We start from the raw sequence: 16963 nt of genomic DNA, 5'->3' as shown, positions 1-16963 counted from the left end.
TCGTTGCTAGTGAGTTACCGTAGATAGTGTGAAGTGCGGGGCGCGATTAGGTTCTGACTGTCACGTGGCCATTACACAATCCAGCCGAGTTGACTGCGGCCAACCTCCGACTCCCGACTCCCGAGCACTTGATCTAATTTAGCATACACCGCGTCTATGTATATATCCCGCAAACTCGCAAATCGCGTTTGAACTTTGGCCCATTCCTCGGGTAGACAACTGTACTCTCCTTTCCTCTACTGAGAGTCCCAGTTCATGAAGCCTGCAAGTACTTCACCTACTTGAACGACGGAAACAGACGCTATTCAGGGCAGACTCCATACCTACCTTCGAGGCGCTTCCAAGATCAGCCACGCCAACAGGACGAATGACCTCTCCACTGCATACCAGATACCCACAGTGTGTCATTTACCTTGCCTCTACCTGCGAGACCTATCCCACCTCTCAACCACTATATGGGGAATGTCAATTCTCTCCACATATGCTATCCAATCAAGGCCCAAACCGCCAAAACCTCACCGCCGTAACAGCGGCCCACACAGTTATGCGCTGCCACGCGCCAGCGCGCACATTACACCACCCCTCCGTGAAATCACAGTTTATACCCGTGATCTCCCAGCCCTCCCTCAGCCTAGCATTCAACGCAAGATACAACAGCAACTTGGCCACCACGCTCCTGCTAGTCCCTGCCGGGAACATCCGCGCGTATAGCCCCACCGACGCGGCGAGCGACCAGGCGGCTAGCGGTGTGATGGAGGAATAGATCGATAGTATCCCCGCGAGGAAGGTGAAGTGCAGCAGCGGAGTGCAGAGGCGGTGCGGAGTGCTGGCGCCGAGAAGCAGCGGGAGCTGCAGGAGGTGCGAGGGGTTCGGCGGCGTGAAAGGGATGAGAAGCGCGAGCGTTAGCAAGAGTAACAGGGAGGGTGCGCCGGGGTTGGGGCGGTTTGTGAAGTAAAGAGACATGTTTTTATTTTCTGGGGGTTTTCTACTTTCTGCTTTCTGGGGAGCGGGCTAGTATTGAGGTGGGCACTCAGTCAGGTTGGATGGAGGTGTTCGAGTTGCATATATATTGCAGCAGCACATTGATTCTATCCATTCGACGAGCCTGAAGCTTCAAATTTCACGAACTGTCTAGTTCGGAAAGCTGGAGAACATTTCGCAAGCCGGCCAGCTCTCGCGGACCCAGAAATTCCCTTCTATCATCCCGGCTCGCGAGTCGCCAATCTCCACCATGATCTCCGAACCATAACGGTAATACCCAGAAACACTAGAGCTGAAGATCACAACTCAGCAGTTAGGTATAATGACCATTTTCCCCCGCGGTCGAGTCATGTTACCTGGTAGCCCGCTGCATTATGCTTTGGCATAATTATTGGTTGAGCCTTTCTTGTCGAGTTCGCATACCGGCCAGCTGGTTGCATAGTCTTACGATTTGCGCATCGGTCCGGTCCACGGACTAGATGGAACATCGACATTGAACTCATCACTGAATCCAGTCTTCAAGTCGGAATCAATTGCAGCTGACTTAAGCGAACATTATTTGGTGCAGCATTATATCCACGGTCATCACGCATCAACAGGGATTCATCTTGGTGGTCGATTCAACGCACGAGTGATCCGAGATGATGAAGCAGGTCACGAAAGCCACATCATTTTACAGGCAAAAAAGGTGTATTAAGAAGTACAAGATTCTAGGTAATCTTGCACTTTTCTTAACGCATGAAACAGGGGGTAACATTACATGAAAGAGTAGAAGCCAGAGAAGTACGGTATGTGAAAGCAGGCAAACACCATATGCCAAGGAAGCAGAAACCGCCATCCAATGCAATTGTACGAAAAGGAAAATGGAAAACCGTGCAGCGACTTCGAACCGTGGCGTGCACGTCGTCAAACACCTGTAGCCTATCAGATACACACGCAACTGGCGGGCGTGGTATGACAGACCGAGGTCGGGAATGGAAGAGTGCTCACCTGGTTGGTGGATTAAGCGCTTCTAATGGCGGTGCTGCCACCACTGTTGCCACCACTTTTGCCACCACCACCACTGGCACTACCATTACCACCAGCATTACTACCACCACCATTGCCACCACCACCATTGCCACCACCCCGAACTCCTCTCTTGCCAGATGGTGTTTTGTTCTTTTTCCTGCCGCCTCCACCACCGCGGGCCGCATTACCTCCACGCTTTTTATTCTTCTTATTCTCAGTGGCAGGCTGGCGAGGGGGAACGTGAGAGGGAATTGTTGAGGTGCGCGGACCTGTGGGGATTGGCGGAGTGAGACCAGCAGTAGCGGTTGAGGGAACTGGGGTAGGAGGATTGATGTGCGTTGGAAGTGAACGGGTAGGCAGCGAAGACTCCTGGTGATCGTTGCGGCCAAATCCAAATCTCCAACCGGCATCATTGTAGTCCTGGTGGCCGGGAATCCAACGCTGGGCGGGTTCGAGGTCGGGCTCTTGGGGTGTGCGGTGCTGCTGGTACGCGGCGATGCCAGGGATGCCAGGGATCCAGTCCATGGGTATTGACATTGCCGTAAACATGGCAGCATCCCACGACCCCGGCGCGACATACATATTGTAATCCCATTGGCCTTGCTCCACGGCCGGTGAGACCCACTCATCTTCAGGCTTGGCTTCCTGCCATTTCTCGTCATCATCTTCCTCATAATAGTCGGCCTGCTTCGAGTCGACTGCTGCGGATCCGCTTCCTCCACCACTTCCCCGGCGGTGAGAAGATTTAGGGCGCGGATCGCATCGAATTTCGCACTCAACCATCTCGGCACCAAATACAGTTGCCACATCTTCCAACGTAGCCCTCAGATTTCCGACACCCGGATCCCAATTTGGACCGCCCCTACTAGGTGCAGGATCCCGCCATCCTCCGACTCCCATATTCCGAGGTGGATCCCGGTAGAACCTCTGACCCGAGTCTATCGCAATACCTAGACCGACAACACCCTCTTCGTCCGCATCACTCCGCGTAGGTTCGGGGTGGGGTTCATCCCGGGGGGAAGGGGGGGCAAAGTACAAATGATCTAGCGGAGAGCGGCGGTTAAACAGATCAAGGATTGCGGAGATGGGGGTAGTAAGCGGAAGTTTGTCAGTCTCCAGCGTAATGGAAGATGACCCAGCAAATGCAAAGGGCAGTTTGATGCGCAGCTTGAAGCCGTCGCGCTGGGGAGGCTTGGGAGGCAACGCCAATTTTCCGTGCGGCTGAGACACCGTTGGGGTTTCTTGGGCAGGGACGAATGGGGATACAGGACTCTGGGGGACATTGGGTTGCTTGGGCAAAGCCTCTTCCCCGGATGACCGACTGGTCAGCGGGACGGCTGTGAAAACAGGGGATCCTCTCGGCGGTCTCTTGGACGGTGGTAGCGAGGGAGGTCGGCTAGCCCCTTGGGCTTTCCGCTTCTTGGTCGAAGCCAACAGTCTAGCCCGAAGCTCCGCTTCCAGCTGGGTCAATGACTTGTTGGGGGGTGAGGCCGAAGAAGCGAGAGGCTCGTTCTTTCGCGAAGAGGCAGCCCCGACTCCGATCGCTGGTGTTTCGACAGACTCGGCCTTGACCGCAGGTGTATCGGCGGGCAGCGTAGTTCGTGGGGGGCGACTAACGACATCCAACCGTGAGCCCTCCGTCTTGACAACCGGCGGAGAAGGACGGGCAATTGCAGGAGTTGGCTTGATCACAACATCGCCGGCCACGGGGGCCTCGATTTGTGGTGGTGCAACATCCGCTCGCATACGATCTTTCTCGCGTCCACCATGGCCTATTGAGGCAAGGAGAGTGTCGTAGAAGCTGTCCGCGTTCATGCTCGGTCGCGCAACCTCTCGAATGGATTCGTCCCTCTGAACGCCGTCGTGTTAGCAGCCAGATTAGCGGGGTATCCACGGAGGTGGGAGTGTCTGTATCACCGCAGCAGCTGGAGGAGAGTCACACGTTCTGGAAGGCAAGAGGAGAACAGCCGCTGGCAATTGACGAGTGAGGAGACTTCTGGCCCGCGTAGAGTAGGCGAGGACGAGAGGATGCCAAACAGAGAACGAGAGAGTGGGGAGGGAAGACGTTGCCCCCGGGCCCAGGTCGAAGACTGTCCCTTGAAAACAAGCTTCTTGGCATACATGCACACTAATACAGAAGGGGCCAGGCGTCTTTTTATGTTCATTTTGACGCTATTTCGGGTGACACAAGCGCACTGTCCATCACGTGGACAAACTCATGACAGCCTGAGTTTCGTCGTTGATTGGCATTCAGTATTCGCAGACTCCGTCCTACGCAGGTCTTGGTTGTTTGGCCGGCGCACCCATGCGGGATTTGGACATGCAATTGCACTGGCTGAACATGCAAGACTTGTCTCTGTGCGACGGCTGAGTATGGCCCTCACGGCTTTCCCGCTCCAGCCGAAAGAGCATCAGGCCCAACCGGCGGCAAGAAGTCACCTGGACGGGCCGAGACAAGAGCGCGGCTGTACTGGAAGTGGATCCAGCTCGTAAGGTCGGCCATCGCCGCATTCCTACCGGTAAGCGATCTGAGCTCTTGGTTCTCTACCGCATTCTGTTGTTTTCGTTTATCGAACAAATATGTTGTGTAAGTTCTTCACGCAATCGTCGCTCCTCGAAAAGTGCTGCCGTGAAATCTACAGCCTTCCTAGTTTGCGTCCTCCTGGTATTCCGCTCGGGACATTCAATTCTGCCTGCAGAGGCAGTTCTAGAGTGATGACTGCTGGGTGCAGTGATAGAGACTATATCTATGCATACCGCAGACCATGCCCCGGCCCCCCACCACCCCGCGGCAGCTAAACCGCCCTCGCCTAATTTGCTTCCGCATGTTTGTGTCACCTAAAAATTGGCCCAAACTTAATCTCAAGTTGATTCCCAACGTCCCCTCCGTCGCCATTACCATGACTACCACCATGTCAGCACGATTACTCCACGTCCTGCGCCCACTGCGCCCACTGCATCAGCCGCCACTTCCAATATTCTCGGCAGCCCTCAGGCGTTCTGTTCGGCCCTGTCGTTTACGGCAATTCAGTTCCACACATCTCGCCGCTGCTCGTACTACTACCACTACTACTTCACCACCTGCCGTACCTGTACCCTCTACCGCTGTGGATGACGACCTCCACCTCCCTATCGAAGATAGCGATATCCACTTCCCCATCGAAGATGACGACCTCCACTTCCCCATTGAAGATGGCAACCTCCAATTCCCCACCGAAGATGACGACCTCCACTTCCCCATTGAAGATGGCAACCTCCAATTCCCCACCGAAGATGACGACCTCCACTTCCCCACCGAAGATGACGACCTCCACTTCCCCACTAAAGACAGCGACCTCCACCTCCACATCGACGACAGCGACCTGCACCCAGTCCCCGGTCGTAAAACCCTCCGCCTCCACATTGAACGGCCCGCCGATGCCACCCCAAGCACACCCACCATAATCTCGCTCCCGCTCTTCACTCCCGCACCTCCGGCCCCGTCCTCCGCAATCATCATAACCCCCATCTACAGAGGCAAGCCGCCCACCTTCCCCGAGGTACTCCACGACGTCCTCGCCGCGGTCTCAGAGACGCGGCTGTTGTTTCCCGAGAGCCGGACCGGGCTGCTGGCGTCCCGATTCATGGGCGGCATTGCGATTGCGGCGGCGATCACGCAGGGGCCGGGTACCATAGCCGCGGTGGCCGCGGCGGAGCCGGTGGTTGACGTCTCTACCGAAGGAATAGCGGAGGGCAACGCGGGGTGGGACATGTCCACTGGCACGTGGCGCATGGGCAGCGGCTACGATCCCATGTTGCGCAGGCAAATCTACGGGAGCGATCCGCAGCTGTACTGGACCGACCCGTTTGCGGGGCCGCTGCTGTTTTTTGCCAGCCCGGGCGTGGAGTTCCCGGATGTGGTCTCGGGGAATCAGTATAGTGTCGACCCGCTGCTCAGGTTTGATAGGACCCGGAGGAATGCGAAAAGGTGGCCGCCGAATGGCTTCGTTCCTGGGCACGGCTGGGGCCTCCTGCTGGCTCAGAAGGTTGTGCCGCGTATGCTGCTGAGTCTGGGGAAGGGAGTTGCGGCGGAGGATCGTGCACTGTTTGTGCAGCGGGCCAACACCGAGGCGGAAGATGGGAATCCGGTGGGGGTTGTGAAGGAGGGGCTCGAGGAGGGGGCGATGGGGCAGTGGTTGGAGGCTACGCTACGGGGGGAGGAGATGAATGATGTGGTGGAAAGTGATTCGGCGGAGAGGGTGTTGTGGACCCGGTTCGGCGGGGAACTTCCGGAGTTGCAAATGCAGGAGTCGGAAACGTCGATTATCCGACACGGCGGCCGCGTGAAAGATCTTGCAGCGCTGTCGGTGGAAGCACTGCTGGCGATGGACAGTGTCCTCAAGTATTCGAGCAAGAGCAAGAAACCGGTCGGCAAGGGACCCAGGGGGATAAAGCCGGCCAAGCACCGGCCAAGCGGGACCTGGAGCAAAGCGGCGACCGGGAGCAAGTCGGCGACCTGGACTAAGGCGGCGGCTGTTTCATGGGCGAGAATGGCGAAGGCACGGGCCGCGAAGGCGAAGAGTGACATGTTGAGTGTTGAGAAGCTGTTGGTTATGGACAATAGTCTCTGGACGACTGCAAAATCATCATCCGCCAAAAATCCAACCCCCACTGCTGCATCAAGTACCACTCCGAGAAAGACTCCTACGAAACGGTCAAAAGCATCATCGTCAGCACAAACTGCTACATCAGCTACCACTCCGAAAAAGACACCTGCGAAACGGTCAAAAGCCTTATCGTCAACACCAACTCCTACATCAGCTGCCACTCTGGAACAGACACCGGCCTCAAAGCCTACGACACGATCAGAAGCATCATCGTCAACACCAACACCAACACCAACACCAGAGGCCGCCCCAGCCTCCCCACCACCAACACCTCCGCCAACACCACCCGCAACCGCAAAATCGAATCCCTGGGCTACCGTCGTTAAGACGAGCCCCAAACGTGCAGCGGCAATCAAAACGGCTTCAATCAAGGCAGCTGCAACCAAAGGAAGCAAAGGAAGCAAGGCTGCTGCAGCCAAAGCAAATAAAGAAAGCAAGGCAGCGGCAAAGGCAGCGGCAAAGGCAGCGAAGAAGCCGAAGTGGTGAGGAGAAGCTTGCAAGTCAAGTAAAATAATCAATCGAGACCTGGATTTAAGGAATAATCTGTACATAGAGTGGAGTGTCTCAATGAGACGAGACGAGACTTGATATGATTAGGGCGCGCTGCCCATGATGTATATAGATATATGATAGGGAGGTTGGCGACAATAGCTCACCGTACAGCATCAATCGGTTTCAGGATTGAGATTGAGATTGAAGAGTCAGTCAGTCTTCCCATGCCATCACGCAATATGTAGATAGGAAACGATCTTCATTAGGTCTATCATCAAAAACGAGCCACCCCAAATCCCGTCTAAAGGCCCAAAAGCCATGCAACGCATCATAAGAAACAATCACACATTACAAAACCCCCACACGTCTATCCAATGCACTCTGCTTCCCATGAACCCACTAGTTAGCCCCCTACTTCCCGCCCGCAAACCTACTTCCCTTCCGGATCCTCTTGCCCCAGAAAAAGAAAGCCGCCATAACCGGCGCCATAACGACCGTCAAGAACGCAAGAATACTGCCCGCCCACTGATACCCCAGACGGGCGTAGAGCACGCCACTAAACAGCGGAAACCCAGCCGCAAACGACGATCTCACAAATGAATTCGCGGCGAGCGCGCTAGCGGCATACAGCGGGTACGCGTCGACCAGGAACGTGAACACTCCGGAGAATACCAGCAGGGTGCCGGTGCCGAAGACTGCCGAGGCGATGATAGGGACGATCCAGTGGACGGAGGCGTACGTTGTCCACGAGAACCAGAACAGGCCGATGGGGACGAGCACGCCGCCCAGGATCCCCGAGGGCAAGCGGAACTCGGGTTCGCTCACGCCGCCGTTCTTGGCGACCAAGCGCTGCCGTAGCGACCCCCAGAATGGGTCCGAGAGGATCCCAATTACCATACCCACGAATAGCCCCAGGAACGTCAGCCCGATTGTTTGCAGGTCGAAGCCGTGGACTTTCGAGAAGACCAGTGGGAAGGCTTGGAAGAACAGGTATAACACGCCCAGCAGGATGGCGGTGAAGATGCACAGGAGCAGCACCATGGGCTCGAAGAAGAGGAGCTGAAAAGGCCGCAGGCAGGACCAGGCGATCGTGCGCGGGATGCTGCGGGTCAGGTTCTCGATGGGGGCGTAGTAGGGTTGCGAAGTGGTGGCGCGGAGGTGCACAGCGCGCCGACGCAGGAGGACAGGAGTGTAGGTTTCGGGGACGAAGAAGTATAGCAGGCAGAGCTCGAGGAACGACCAGATCATTACGATCCAGAATGTCCACCGCCAGCTGATGTTCTGGTTTATGAAGCCTCCGAGCAGGGGGCCGAGTTCGGGGCCGACGAACTATTACTCATCAGCTGCCATTCATCTCAGCAATGGACGTGGGGACGACGGGACGTACAGGACTGGCGGTATAGATCATCATGGGAGCACCCAAGTCTCTCCCGGAGAACATATCACCCACGGTCCCTCCGGCCACAGACAGGAACGCACTCCCGGCCATTCCCGAAAAGAAGCGGAAAACCAGCAACACGGCGATATGCGGGGCCAACGCACACGGCAGGAACAGCAGGGTGAAAACGGTGAAAGAAACGAGGTATGTCGGTCTCCGCCCGTAGAATTCCGATAGCGGCGCGAGAATCATCGGTCCTGCCCACACAAATCAGTCCGCGGGACGCAGAAGAGAGGGCCGGGGGAACAAACCGATTCCGAGACCCATCACGAAAAGACTCAGTCCGGCCACTGCCTCCAGCTGCGGAATTCCAAACTCGCCCTTGATCTGCGTGTACGTGCTCGTGTAGATGGAACTCGTACAGGTCCTGCCGCCGCCGCAATCCCATCAGCCCCGTTCTACTCTCTACCCCCACTCCGGAAGTCGAGAGACTTACACGCAAAGACTCGCCGACGAGACGACGTAGGTGCACACCCACTTCTCCCACTTCTTCATATTCCTTGGATTATCTGTATCGCCGTCCTCCCAGCGGACCTCCCACTTATCGGCGGCCTCCTCCTCCTCTGCCTCGTCCTGCAGCGCCTTCTCCACATCACTGCTGTCCGCACCCTCCTCCCGCGCAATATCGAGCCGCTCACACCACCCGTCCGGCCGCGACCGCGAGTTCCCAAGCACCCCCCCGTCGCCACCAAATACGCCGCCCGCATCCCCGCCGGAAAATGTTCGCTGCAGCGTGAGTGAGCCGCCGTCGCGCTTGTGTCGCTTGTTGTCGTCATCGTCATGTGCGTGCGCGTGTGCGCGCGCAGGCTCTGCGGGGGGCGTCATCATCGTCGAAGTAAGGATTGATTGACCGAGCCCTCGAATCGAGGGTCCGGGGGGGCGGGGGGGGGGGGGCGCTCTACATATATATCTTTTTAAAAAGCTGGCCGGATAGAGTTACAGCTGCCGTACTCACAGCGATTGATTAACTTGCTTAACCGGAGAATCGGCACGCTGGAAGTATGCTTACCCAGCAGGCGTGTGTAAGGACACACATAGCGCGGACCGGAGCGGGCAAGGTGAAGATGACCCTGCTAGTTGGTGAGTTAGTGGGGAAAGAGGCGAGGGACTTGGATTCTTGGAAGTCAATTCCTGCCTGCAGGCCATACAAAGTGTGTGTGATTACCGTATATCCGAATGCCGAGCTCCGATGGTCGGAGATGTCCATGCTCAGCCTACCGTATCCCTCGTTCACCTCAGGTCCCGCCCTTTCCCCGGATGGCTCGTAGATCACTTCACAGGTAGGTGTGTAATCAGATGGGACGCCTGGAAATCGTATTCTACTCCAGAGAACCGTACACATGTACTTTCGAAGTGATGACAGTTCTCCAATCCACCTCTTCGTAAACTCCGTCAGATGCAACTGTATGCATAATCAACTATACCGAGCCCGGAAAGCGCAGCGATTGGTGGGTCCACATTTAACCATTGGGAATAGCTGGGTGGCCTAGTTAGCTCCCGTCGCGTCTATGAAGAAGGTGCGGTACTCTACGTAGAGTACATGGGGTACATACGCTCGGGCCGGGGAAGACAAGAGAAGAGAAGGAACGGTGAAGAGAAGCAACGGTGGGGAATAACTAGGAGTGAGCGCAAGGCGACTCAAATATCTAGAGGCAAAGTATGTATTGTACATACCTCTTCGGGAGCGACAGACCAGGCTCGATGTAGACACTGGAAACACCGGCCACTGCGGCCAGTGGACGCCTCGCCGGCGACCGCGGGATCGGGTGACGATGATGCTTTTACTTTCCAGTTTCTCGGGTATGTGTCTTGCCTCGACTCTCGGACATCCGGCAGCAGCCAGCAGAATCGGACTTGGACCCGTTGACCCGGACCCGTTCGTTGACCTGCTGCGACTCGGCGACTCGACGAGTGATCGTGATGAATAGCCCGCTGGAGGACGACACCCTAAGCTCTCGGGGAAACCGTTACTCCAAATAGGTACTCCAGCTACTCCAGCTAGGTACTCCAATCACTCCCACTACGGTAATTCAACGGATTGAACTACCTATTCCAGAGTCAACCTGCCCCAACCACCACTACCACTCCCCATTCACCTCCATAACCACCACCCCATTCACCAGCACCACCGGCACCACCACCAACCCCCCATTCACCAGCACCACCACCACCCTCCATTCACCATCACCTATTCACCCCCCCATTCACTAGCACCAGCAACCCCCATTCACTAGCACCAGCAACCCCCATTCATCAGCAGCAACCACCACCAGCACCAACCACCAAACCGATACCCCGGCTTACCACTACCGGTACGGGTATGCAGCTACCAACCAAGCGCAGTCAGCCGGGCCACTTGCTCGGGCCACCCCGAACTCTCTCGGGCGGAAGGTCCGGAAGGCCCGGAAGATCCGGAAGCTCCGAGACAGCATTAGTCAATGCCGACGGGTTCTAAATTCGTGAGTCGTGACGAGTCCCGAGTCCAGAGGTCAGAGTACGAGTCCAAAGGTCAGAGGTCAGAGTTCAGCGTACAAGTCTAGAGGTCAGAGTAAGTAGTACCTAGTATGACGAGGTAAGGTGAGGTCAGTCTACGTAGTCAATAGCTATAGTTAGTTGACTGTGGCTGTTTACCGCCCGTTATGATACGACAGGACCGGAGCGTCAAAGCCGTGAAGAACAAACACTGCGCACTATGCTTTGGTGATGGCCGTGTGGTCCTCACTGGCTACTGGCTGACCCGTGGGTCCTGAGTCCCGATAGGTTAACCCGTGGGCTGCCTGACCCGGCACACGGTCTACCCAGTCTTCGGAGGAGCGATTTGTTGACCTTCACTCAGCCATTCTCCATGAGCTCGAGCCGAGTGACCATTCAACCCCCGATATCTACAGTGCTCGGGGGTAGTACCTCGCCCGCTCTGTGTACGCCGGTTCCCAGTACATACCGGTATCACTTAAGCTACCTACCCCGACTACCAGTTTGATGACAGGACCGGAGCGTCAAAGTTGTGGAAAACAAACACTATGGACTATGCTTTGGTGATGGCCGTGTGGTCCTCACTAGCTACTGGCTGACCCTTGAGTCCTGACTGGCTGGCTGACCCGTGGGCAGCCGGCATACCGGCACGGTCCACCTAGACTTCGAGGAGCGGTTTAGCCTTCACTCGGCCATTCACCATGAGCTCGAGCCGAGCGACCATTCAACCCCCGATACCTACTCGTAGGCAAGTAGTTCCAAGCATCCTCTCCGTGCACACCGATTTCTGTACATACCGGTATCATTCAAGCTACCTACCCCGCCCGCCCCACCCGCCCCACCCGCCCCCCAATCTTCTCACTCAAACTCACTCACTGATAACCATCAGAGCACTACACTGGTATCGTACCTCTTCCAAAACATTCATCTAAGTAGTTAAATACATTTCCCTCCATCCTGTTCCTATCCTCCTCCTCACAGCATCCTTCCTACTGCATCCTTCCCACCTGTCCTCCTACACTCCTCCCGCTCCCATCTCTACCCAAACCATATAAGAAACCCAGAACTGCACACAACGACACGACACAACTCGAGCAAGCAAATAAGCAGGAGCGCCAAACACCACCCAGTAAACAAGACTCATGCCACAAAGTAACAAAGTAAGTAAGTACGGTAGGTACGTAAAAGGGGAAAGGGAGAAAGAAAAATGCTAGTCACCGACAGCCCCGACGAAAATAATCAACACGCGAGAAAGAAAACGAAAGAAAATGCCTAACAAGTACATACACAGTGAAACGGATGACGACTCGCGTCCTGCGTCCATGTGGGGGACGGACGGATCGGCCTACCCGCTCTCACTCGTCTTGCCCAGTATCGGCAAAAACTATGCGAATGAACATTAGCACTCCGCTCCACACCATACACCCATGCCACGGAATGAAGACTCACGTTGCCCACGATCAACATTGGGATATCGAAAACATCCCTCTTGATGGTCCAACAGAACGCACAATCCACCTTGCCCTCCTTCCCTGCCAGTCCGCCCGACTTCCTCATGACCCCATCCTTGCTCTCACCATCCTCCAGGGGCGCCTGATAGGTGAGTACTTTACATGTCGTCATAACCGCACCCCTGGAGTCGCCAAAGGCGAGTCGTGCAAACTGCTCATAGAACTCAACGACCGATTCGTCGTCGAGGAGTTCGGCCAGAAAGACTGGTCTTCGGACACCGCCCTGGATATCGTCTTCGGGGGGAGGTTGGAGTACGCCCGGTCCGGAGCCGGGGGGTTTCACGTAGGGACGGTTGGTATTGCGATTCGGCTTCTCGCCGAGAAGGACGGCACGCTCCCAACCCGTAAGCATACAGAATTCTTTTCCGACGCCGACCACCTCGCCCGTGCGGCGGCACACGATGGTGGGCGTGCCGCACGACTGTATGAAGCGCTCGTATTCCCATAGTGTGCGCTGGAAACATTTCTCCATGAAAAGTAGATCGTCCGCCTTCAGTGTCTGCGTGCAGGCGATGAACGACGGACGGAACGACGCCATCGCGCGTGCTATCCGCAGGAGACTGGTTTTCGGGAAGCGCGTTTCGAGCATGTGGAATAGCCGGTGGTGCTGCAGGGCGTAGGGGTATGGCTGCGTTATCGACGAGTAGATCTGGCTCGGATCGTCAGGACGCCGCCGGCGCTGGAGGGGCTGGTGTTGGTGGATATGTGCGGATACCTGGTGCGAAGCACTCTGCACGTGGTGCAACGCAGAAGGCTGGACAGGTCGGTTCTGAGGTTGCGGTGGTGTCGAGAAAAATGACGGCGAGCCCAGCGGTACAGGTGCCTCGTCCCTTGCGGCGTAGGAGCCCTGGACGGCAGCGCTAGTACTCGCGGGTGTGTAGTTCTGTCGCGGACTCTCTACCGGCGGAGACGGCGACGTCAGTGAACCGGGGCCAGCTTCGATCATGTACGTATTCGCGAAACCGGTCGTTCCGTCACCAGCACTCGCCGCCTGCCTGGTACTTCGCGATGTCCATCCATCCCCCAACGACGAATCTTGCGGCGCCGCGAAACCAACATAAGCATCCGCTCCCACCACCCCCGGCGAGTAGCCATAGGCCGACCCCGGACCGGAATTATTATTATCCGGTGTACCCACACCATTCCCTCCATTGTTGGTGTTGCCGCCGCCGCCTCCGCCGTTAGACATCTGCCCGAGCACGCCAAACTCCAACGCTCCATAGTGACTCTCGAAATTCAAGCTGGCGATGTCAAAGTTGAACAGCGCAGGATCGCTCGGGTCGAACATTGGCGCCTGCGAGAAGGCGTGCTGTTGTGCCTGATCTACGAGTGCGGCGCCGGGGGACTCGATCGAGTTGGGATTGATGGTTCCGTCGGGGGGTAGCATCTCGGTGGCGACCGACGGTTGCGACAGCTGGGGATGGTGGTAAGGATACGATCCGGCGGAAGACGATGGCTGCTGCGCGAATTCGGGAGGACCGTCGTCGATGGGCGCGTCGTGGAGGTATTTCGCCTTCTTGCGAACGCCGTCGTGGCAGGCATCTTGAAGGCCACGTTTTATGCAACGTTGGCAGGGACGCTCATCGCCTAGCGGCAGGTCAGTGCGTTTGCGGGGGAGGCGGGGTGTGGATGTGTGATGGCATGTGTGGGGAGGAAGATGGAGAGGAGGAGGAGTAGGAGGAGGAGGTGGTGGTGGAGGAAGATGATGGAGAGGAGGAGGAGGATCGGAAGAGAGAGGATTTACCGCATGTCAAGTGCGCCCGTTGACAAGCGAAGCAAGCCCGACGGGCCTTCTTTCTCCGCGGTCTGGACGGGTCCTTCGCATTGGAGCGCGCGATTGACGAAGGTGCTGGAGTCGAGGAAGTCGATTGCGATTGTTCCGGTCCTGAGCCATTGCTCCCGCCGCCGCCGCCACTGCCATTGGTGGCCCCTCCTCCGTGCCCACCCGACAGGTTAGAGTCCTGTGAGGGCGGTGTTAGTGTCGGTGATGGTTCCGACTTTACCATCATGGCCGTGGTTTGGAATCAAGATGGAGCGGTGCGGTCAAGCTGGTCTCGGGTGGACGGATGAAGGCGGATGGAGGGCGGATGGGTGGAATTGGGGCGGTGGGCTTTCGGCAAGAGGTAGTGCTGGTCGGTGGCGACGGCGACAAACGTAGTAACGATGGTTGGTGGACGGTGGTGGTGGGTTGTGCAATGGGATGGAGGCAGGAAGGTCTCAGTGTCGCGTGCCCGGAGGTTTGTTTCGTTACGTAGGGCTGAAATGGGGCGCGGAGAGAAGAGAGAGATGAGCAAAGAAATTCTTTTCCTGGCGCGGACTCTGCTTGCTGTTCGGCTAAACAAAAACAGAGGATATGCGGGCTGGATGACGACCTCGGACGTGTGGACCTTGCGGGATATTATTGTTGCCGGGGGGGGGGGGGAGGGTACGTTCGTTAGGTAGAGTACTTTGGACACGACGGACAGACGAGACGATGGACGAGACGGCGGACGAGACAGACAGACAGCACCGCACCACAAGCAGAGCTTCAGGCAGGTAGTGACGCACTGGCACGAGCAAGAAGATCGACCCAAAGAAAGCGAAAGAACGTCTATCTAGCAAACCGTCCGGCAATGGAGAGCGGGCCCGGACCGAAGGTACGAAGCCTTGGGATCTGAAGGGGTCGGGCGGGAGTGGTCCGTCCGGGGGAGGGGGTGGGAGGGATGATGGAGGGGCTGTGGGGGGGAGGGAGGATGGAGGGAGGAGCGGGGGAGCGGGAGTCGGGGGGGGGATAGCGCGGCGGAGACCGTGACGGTGAAGAGAGTGTGAAGAGAAGCGGAGCAGGAGGGGGGGGAGGAGGAGGAAGAGCAGGAGTAAGAGTAAGAGGAGGGAGAGGCGAAGAGGGCCAACAAGACTAGAGAGGCCTGGCTATTTCCTCTCCCTCTCTCTCTCTCGGTCTTGTGTCCTGTCACTTGTCTCGTTCTGCGCAGCAATTGAAGAGTCGTTCAAGAAAAGCCTTTCTCCTTGAAGCTTAGGTTGTGCGCCTAAGCCTGCAGAGCCTGACACCCACCCTGTCCCCAATCTTGCCTGGCAGCAGCCAGCTTCGGCTTAATATCGTCGAAATGGTCCCAAGTTGCGACCCAGGAGCGGACTTGGCGGGAGAATAACAAAGCAAAAAAGCCTCGTTCGTTTTTTGTCGCTCACCTTTGTTTTTTTCTTTTTTTCTTCTTTTTTTTCTTCTTTTTTTTCTTCTTTTTTTTCTTTTTCTTTTTTGGCGTGCTGCAGGGACTAGACTGAGTGGCTGGCCGTCTTCTTCTTCGCCCTTCTTCTTTGACCTTCGCCCTTCAAGCTGTGAGCTTTGAGCTTTGGTTAAGCTTCGAGCTTCCAGTCGTCCCAGTGCCAGGAACTGAACGTGAAAAAGAGAGCGGTACTGTATTTTGCTTACTCCTTCGGGGAAGAGGACGAGGGAAATGACCACAGCAGCAGCAGCAGCACACGGCACCGTGACCGGCAGGAAAGGGTAAAGAAGTCAGCGGGCAATCTAACGCAAAAAAAAAGGTCAGTAGAGCATTTACCCAGCACCGAGAAAGCTTCGTAGGAAGCAGAGTGTACATGGAGTAGAGTGGAGTAGAGTGGAGTGGAGTAAGGTAGAGTACTTGATATCGAATGATGGAAGCAGGCAGTTTGCAGCGGCGAGGCATCTCGTGACGAGCGCGAGTATGTACATGAAGATCGAGTCCGACACGAACGAACGAACGACAGCACCAAGACTTCCAAGGCAAGAAGGCAAGAAGGCAAATGTGAGCCGACGGTTGGGTACGGTGGAGTAGAGGAGGTATCGAGCCTCTACTCTGCCCCTCATCGTGTTTGCTTTTCGTTCCTTCCTCCTCTTGCCTCCTCCTCATCCCTCCTCCTCCCTCCTCTATTCACCCTCCTCTTGCCTCCTCTATTCGCCCTCCTCCTCCCCCTCTATTCACCCTCCTCCCTCCCCCCTCCCCATCCGTCACCGTCTCTTCTCTTTTCTCTTCTCTATTCTCATCCCACCTCAAGAAACCGAAAAAAGAAAAAAAGAAAAAAAGAAAAAAATCCCAATCCGCCTCCCAAGCTGTCTCGTCCGTTCGTAAATGCCACCCGCTGATTGGCGACTCAAGCGAGCGAGACTCGACCGTTTCCGATCTCTCTGCTCTGCTCTTCTTTCGCACGTTGCAGCTATCCATCCGGGGTTGGGTTGGGTGGGCAACCTGGGTAACTTGGGCCACTTGGGTTGGGGCTGGGCTGGCGCTGGTAGGTAATCCTCGGGTGGAGTCCGGCAATCCAACCCTGCAAGGAAGCAATTCATTCCTCCGGACTAGTGGTAGGAGCAGAGAAGGAGTGAGGAGTGAAGTGAGGCTTATGATGCTTGTGACGACGAGCGCCGAGAGAGAATCGACAGT

General features: G+C 56.4%; 5 protein-coding genes across 5 annotated transcripts; 1 reads left to right on the top strand and 4 right to left on the bottom strand.

Annotated features, from left to right (window-relative positions):
• Positions 1–130: 130 nt before the first annotated feature.
• BZA05DRAFT_413606 (uncharacterized protein) lies at positions 131–1262 on the bottom strand. Its single transcript, XM_051485200.1, has one exon. It carries the CDS (start codon positions 961–963, stop codon positions 493–495), a length of 471 nt encoding a protein of 156 aa, XP_051334604.1. The 5' UTR covers positions 964–1262; the 3' UTR covers positions 131–492.
• Positions 1263–1653: 391 nt separating this feature from the next.
• BZA05DRAFT_413604 (uncharacterized protein) lies at positions 1654–4104 on the bottom strand. The gene is made up of 3 exons (XM_051485199.1): positions 3910–4104; positions 1972–3843; positions 1654–1895 (listed from the first exon to the last, which is right to left on the bottom strand). Exon 2 carries the CDS (start codon positions 3805–3807, stop codon positions 1984–1986), a length of 1824 nt encoding a protein of 607 aa, XP_051334603.1. The 5' UTR covers positions 3808–3843; positions 3910–4104; the 3' UTR covers positions 1654–1895; positions 1972–1983.
• Positions 4105–6145: 2041 nt separating this feature from the next.
• Positions 6146–7282, top strand: BZA05DRAFT_413598 (uncharacterized protein). Its single transcript, XM_051485198.1, has one exon. The coding sequence runs from the start codon at positions 6156–6158 to the stop codon at positions 7122–7124; it is 969 nt and encodes a 322-aa protein (XP_051334602.1). The 5' UTR covers positions 6146–6155; the 3' UTR covers positions 7125–7282.
• Positions 7283–7502: 220 nt separating this feature from the next.
• On the bottom strand, positions 7503–9237 carry BZA05DRAFT_231038 (major facilitator superfamily domain-containing protein). Its single transcript, XM_051479815.1, has 4 exons — positions 9005–9237; positions 8820–8935; positions 8518–8765; positions 7503–8459 (listed from the first exon to the last, which is right to left on the bottom strand). Exons 1-4 carry the CDS (start codon positions 9061–9063, stop codon positions 7542–7544), a joined length of 1341 nt encoding a protein of 446 aa, XP_051334601.1. The 5' UTR covers positions 9064–9237; the 3' UTR covers positions 7503–7541.
• A 2651-nt stretch (positions 9238–11888) lies between these two features.
• Positions 11889–14966, bottom strand: BZA05DRAFT_380550 (uncharacterized protein). Its single transcript, XM_051481916.1, has 3 exons — positions 14296–14966; positions 12490–14138; positions 11889–12424 (listed from the first exon to the last, which is right to left on the bottom strand). The coding sequence occupies exons 1-3, from the start codon at positions 14558–14560 to the stop codon at positions 12386–12388; spliced, it is 1953 nt and encodes a 650-aa protein (XP_051334600.1). The 5' UTR covers positions 14561–14966; the 3' UTR covers positions 11889–12385.
• Positions 14967–16963: the final 1997 nt, after the last annotated feature.

Source organism: Tricharina praecox, assembly GCF_024521635.1.
Source record: "Tricharina praecox strain CBS 144465 chromosome Unknown BZA05scaffold_57, whole genome shotgun sequence".
In the NCBI taxonomy this organism is placed as follows: Eukaryota; Fungi; Ascomycota; class Pezizomycetes; order Pezizales; family Pyronemataceae; genus Tricharina; species Tricharina praecox.
The sequence above is the reverse complement of the archived record's forward strand: the minus strand, read 5'-3'. Positions and strand labels throughout refer to the sequence as shown.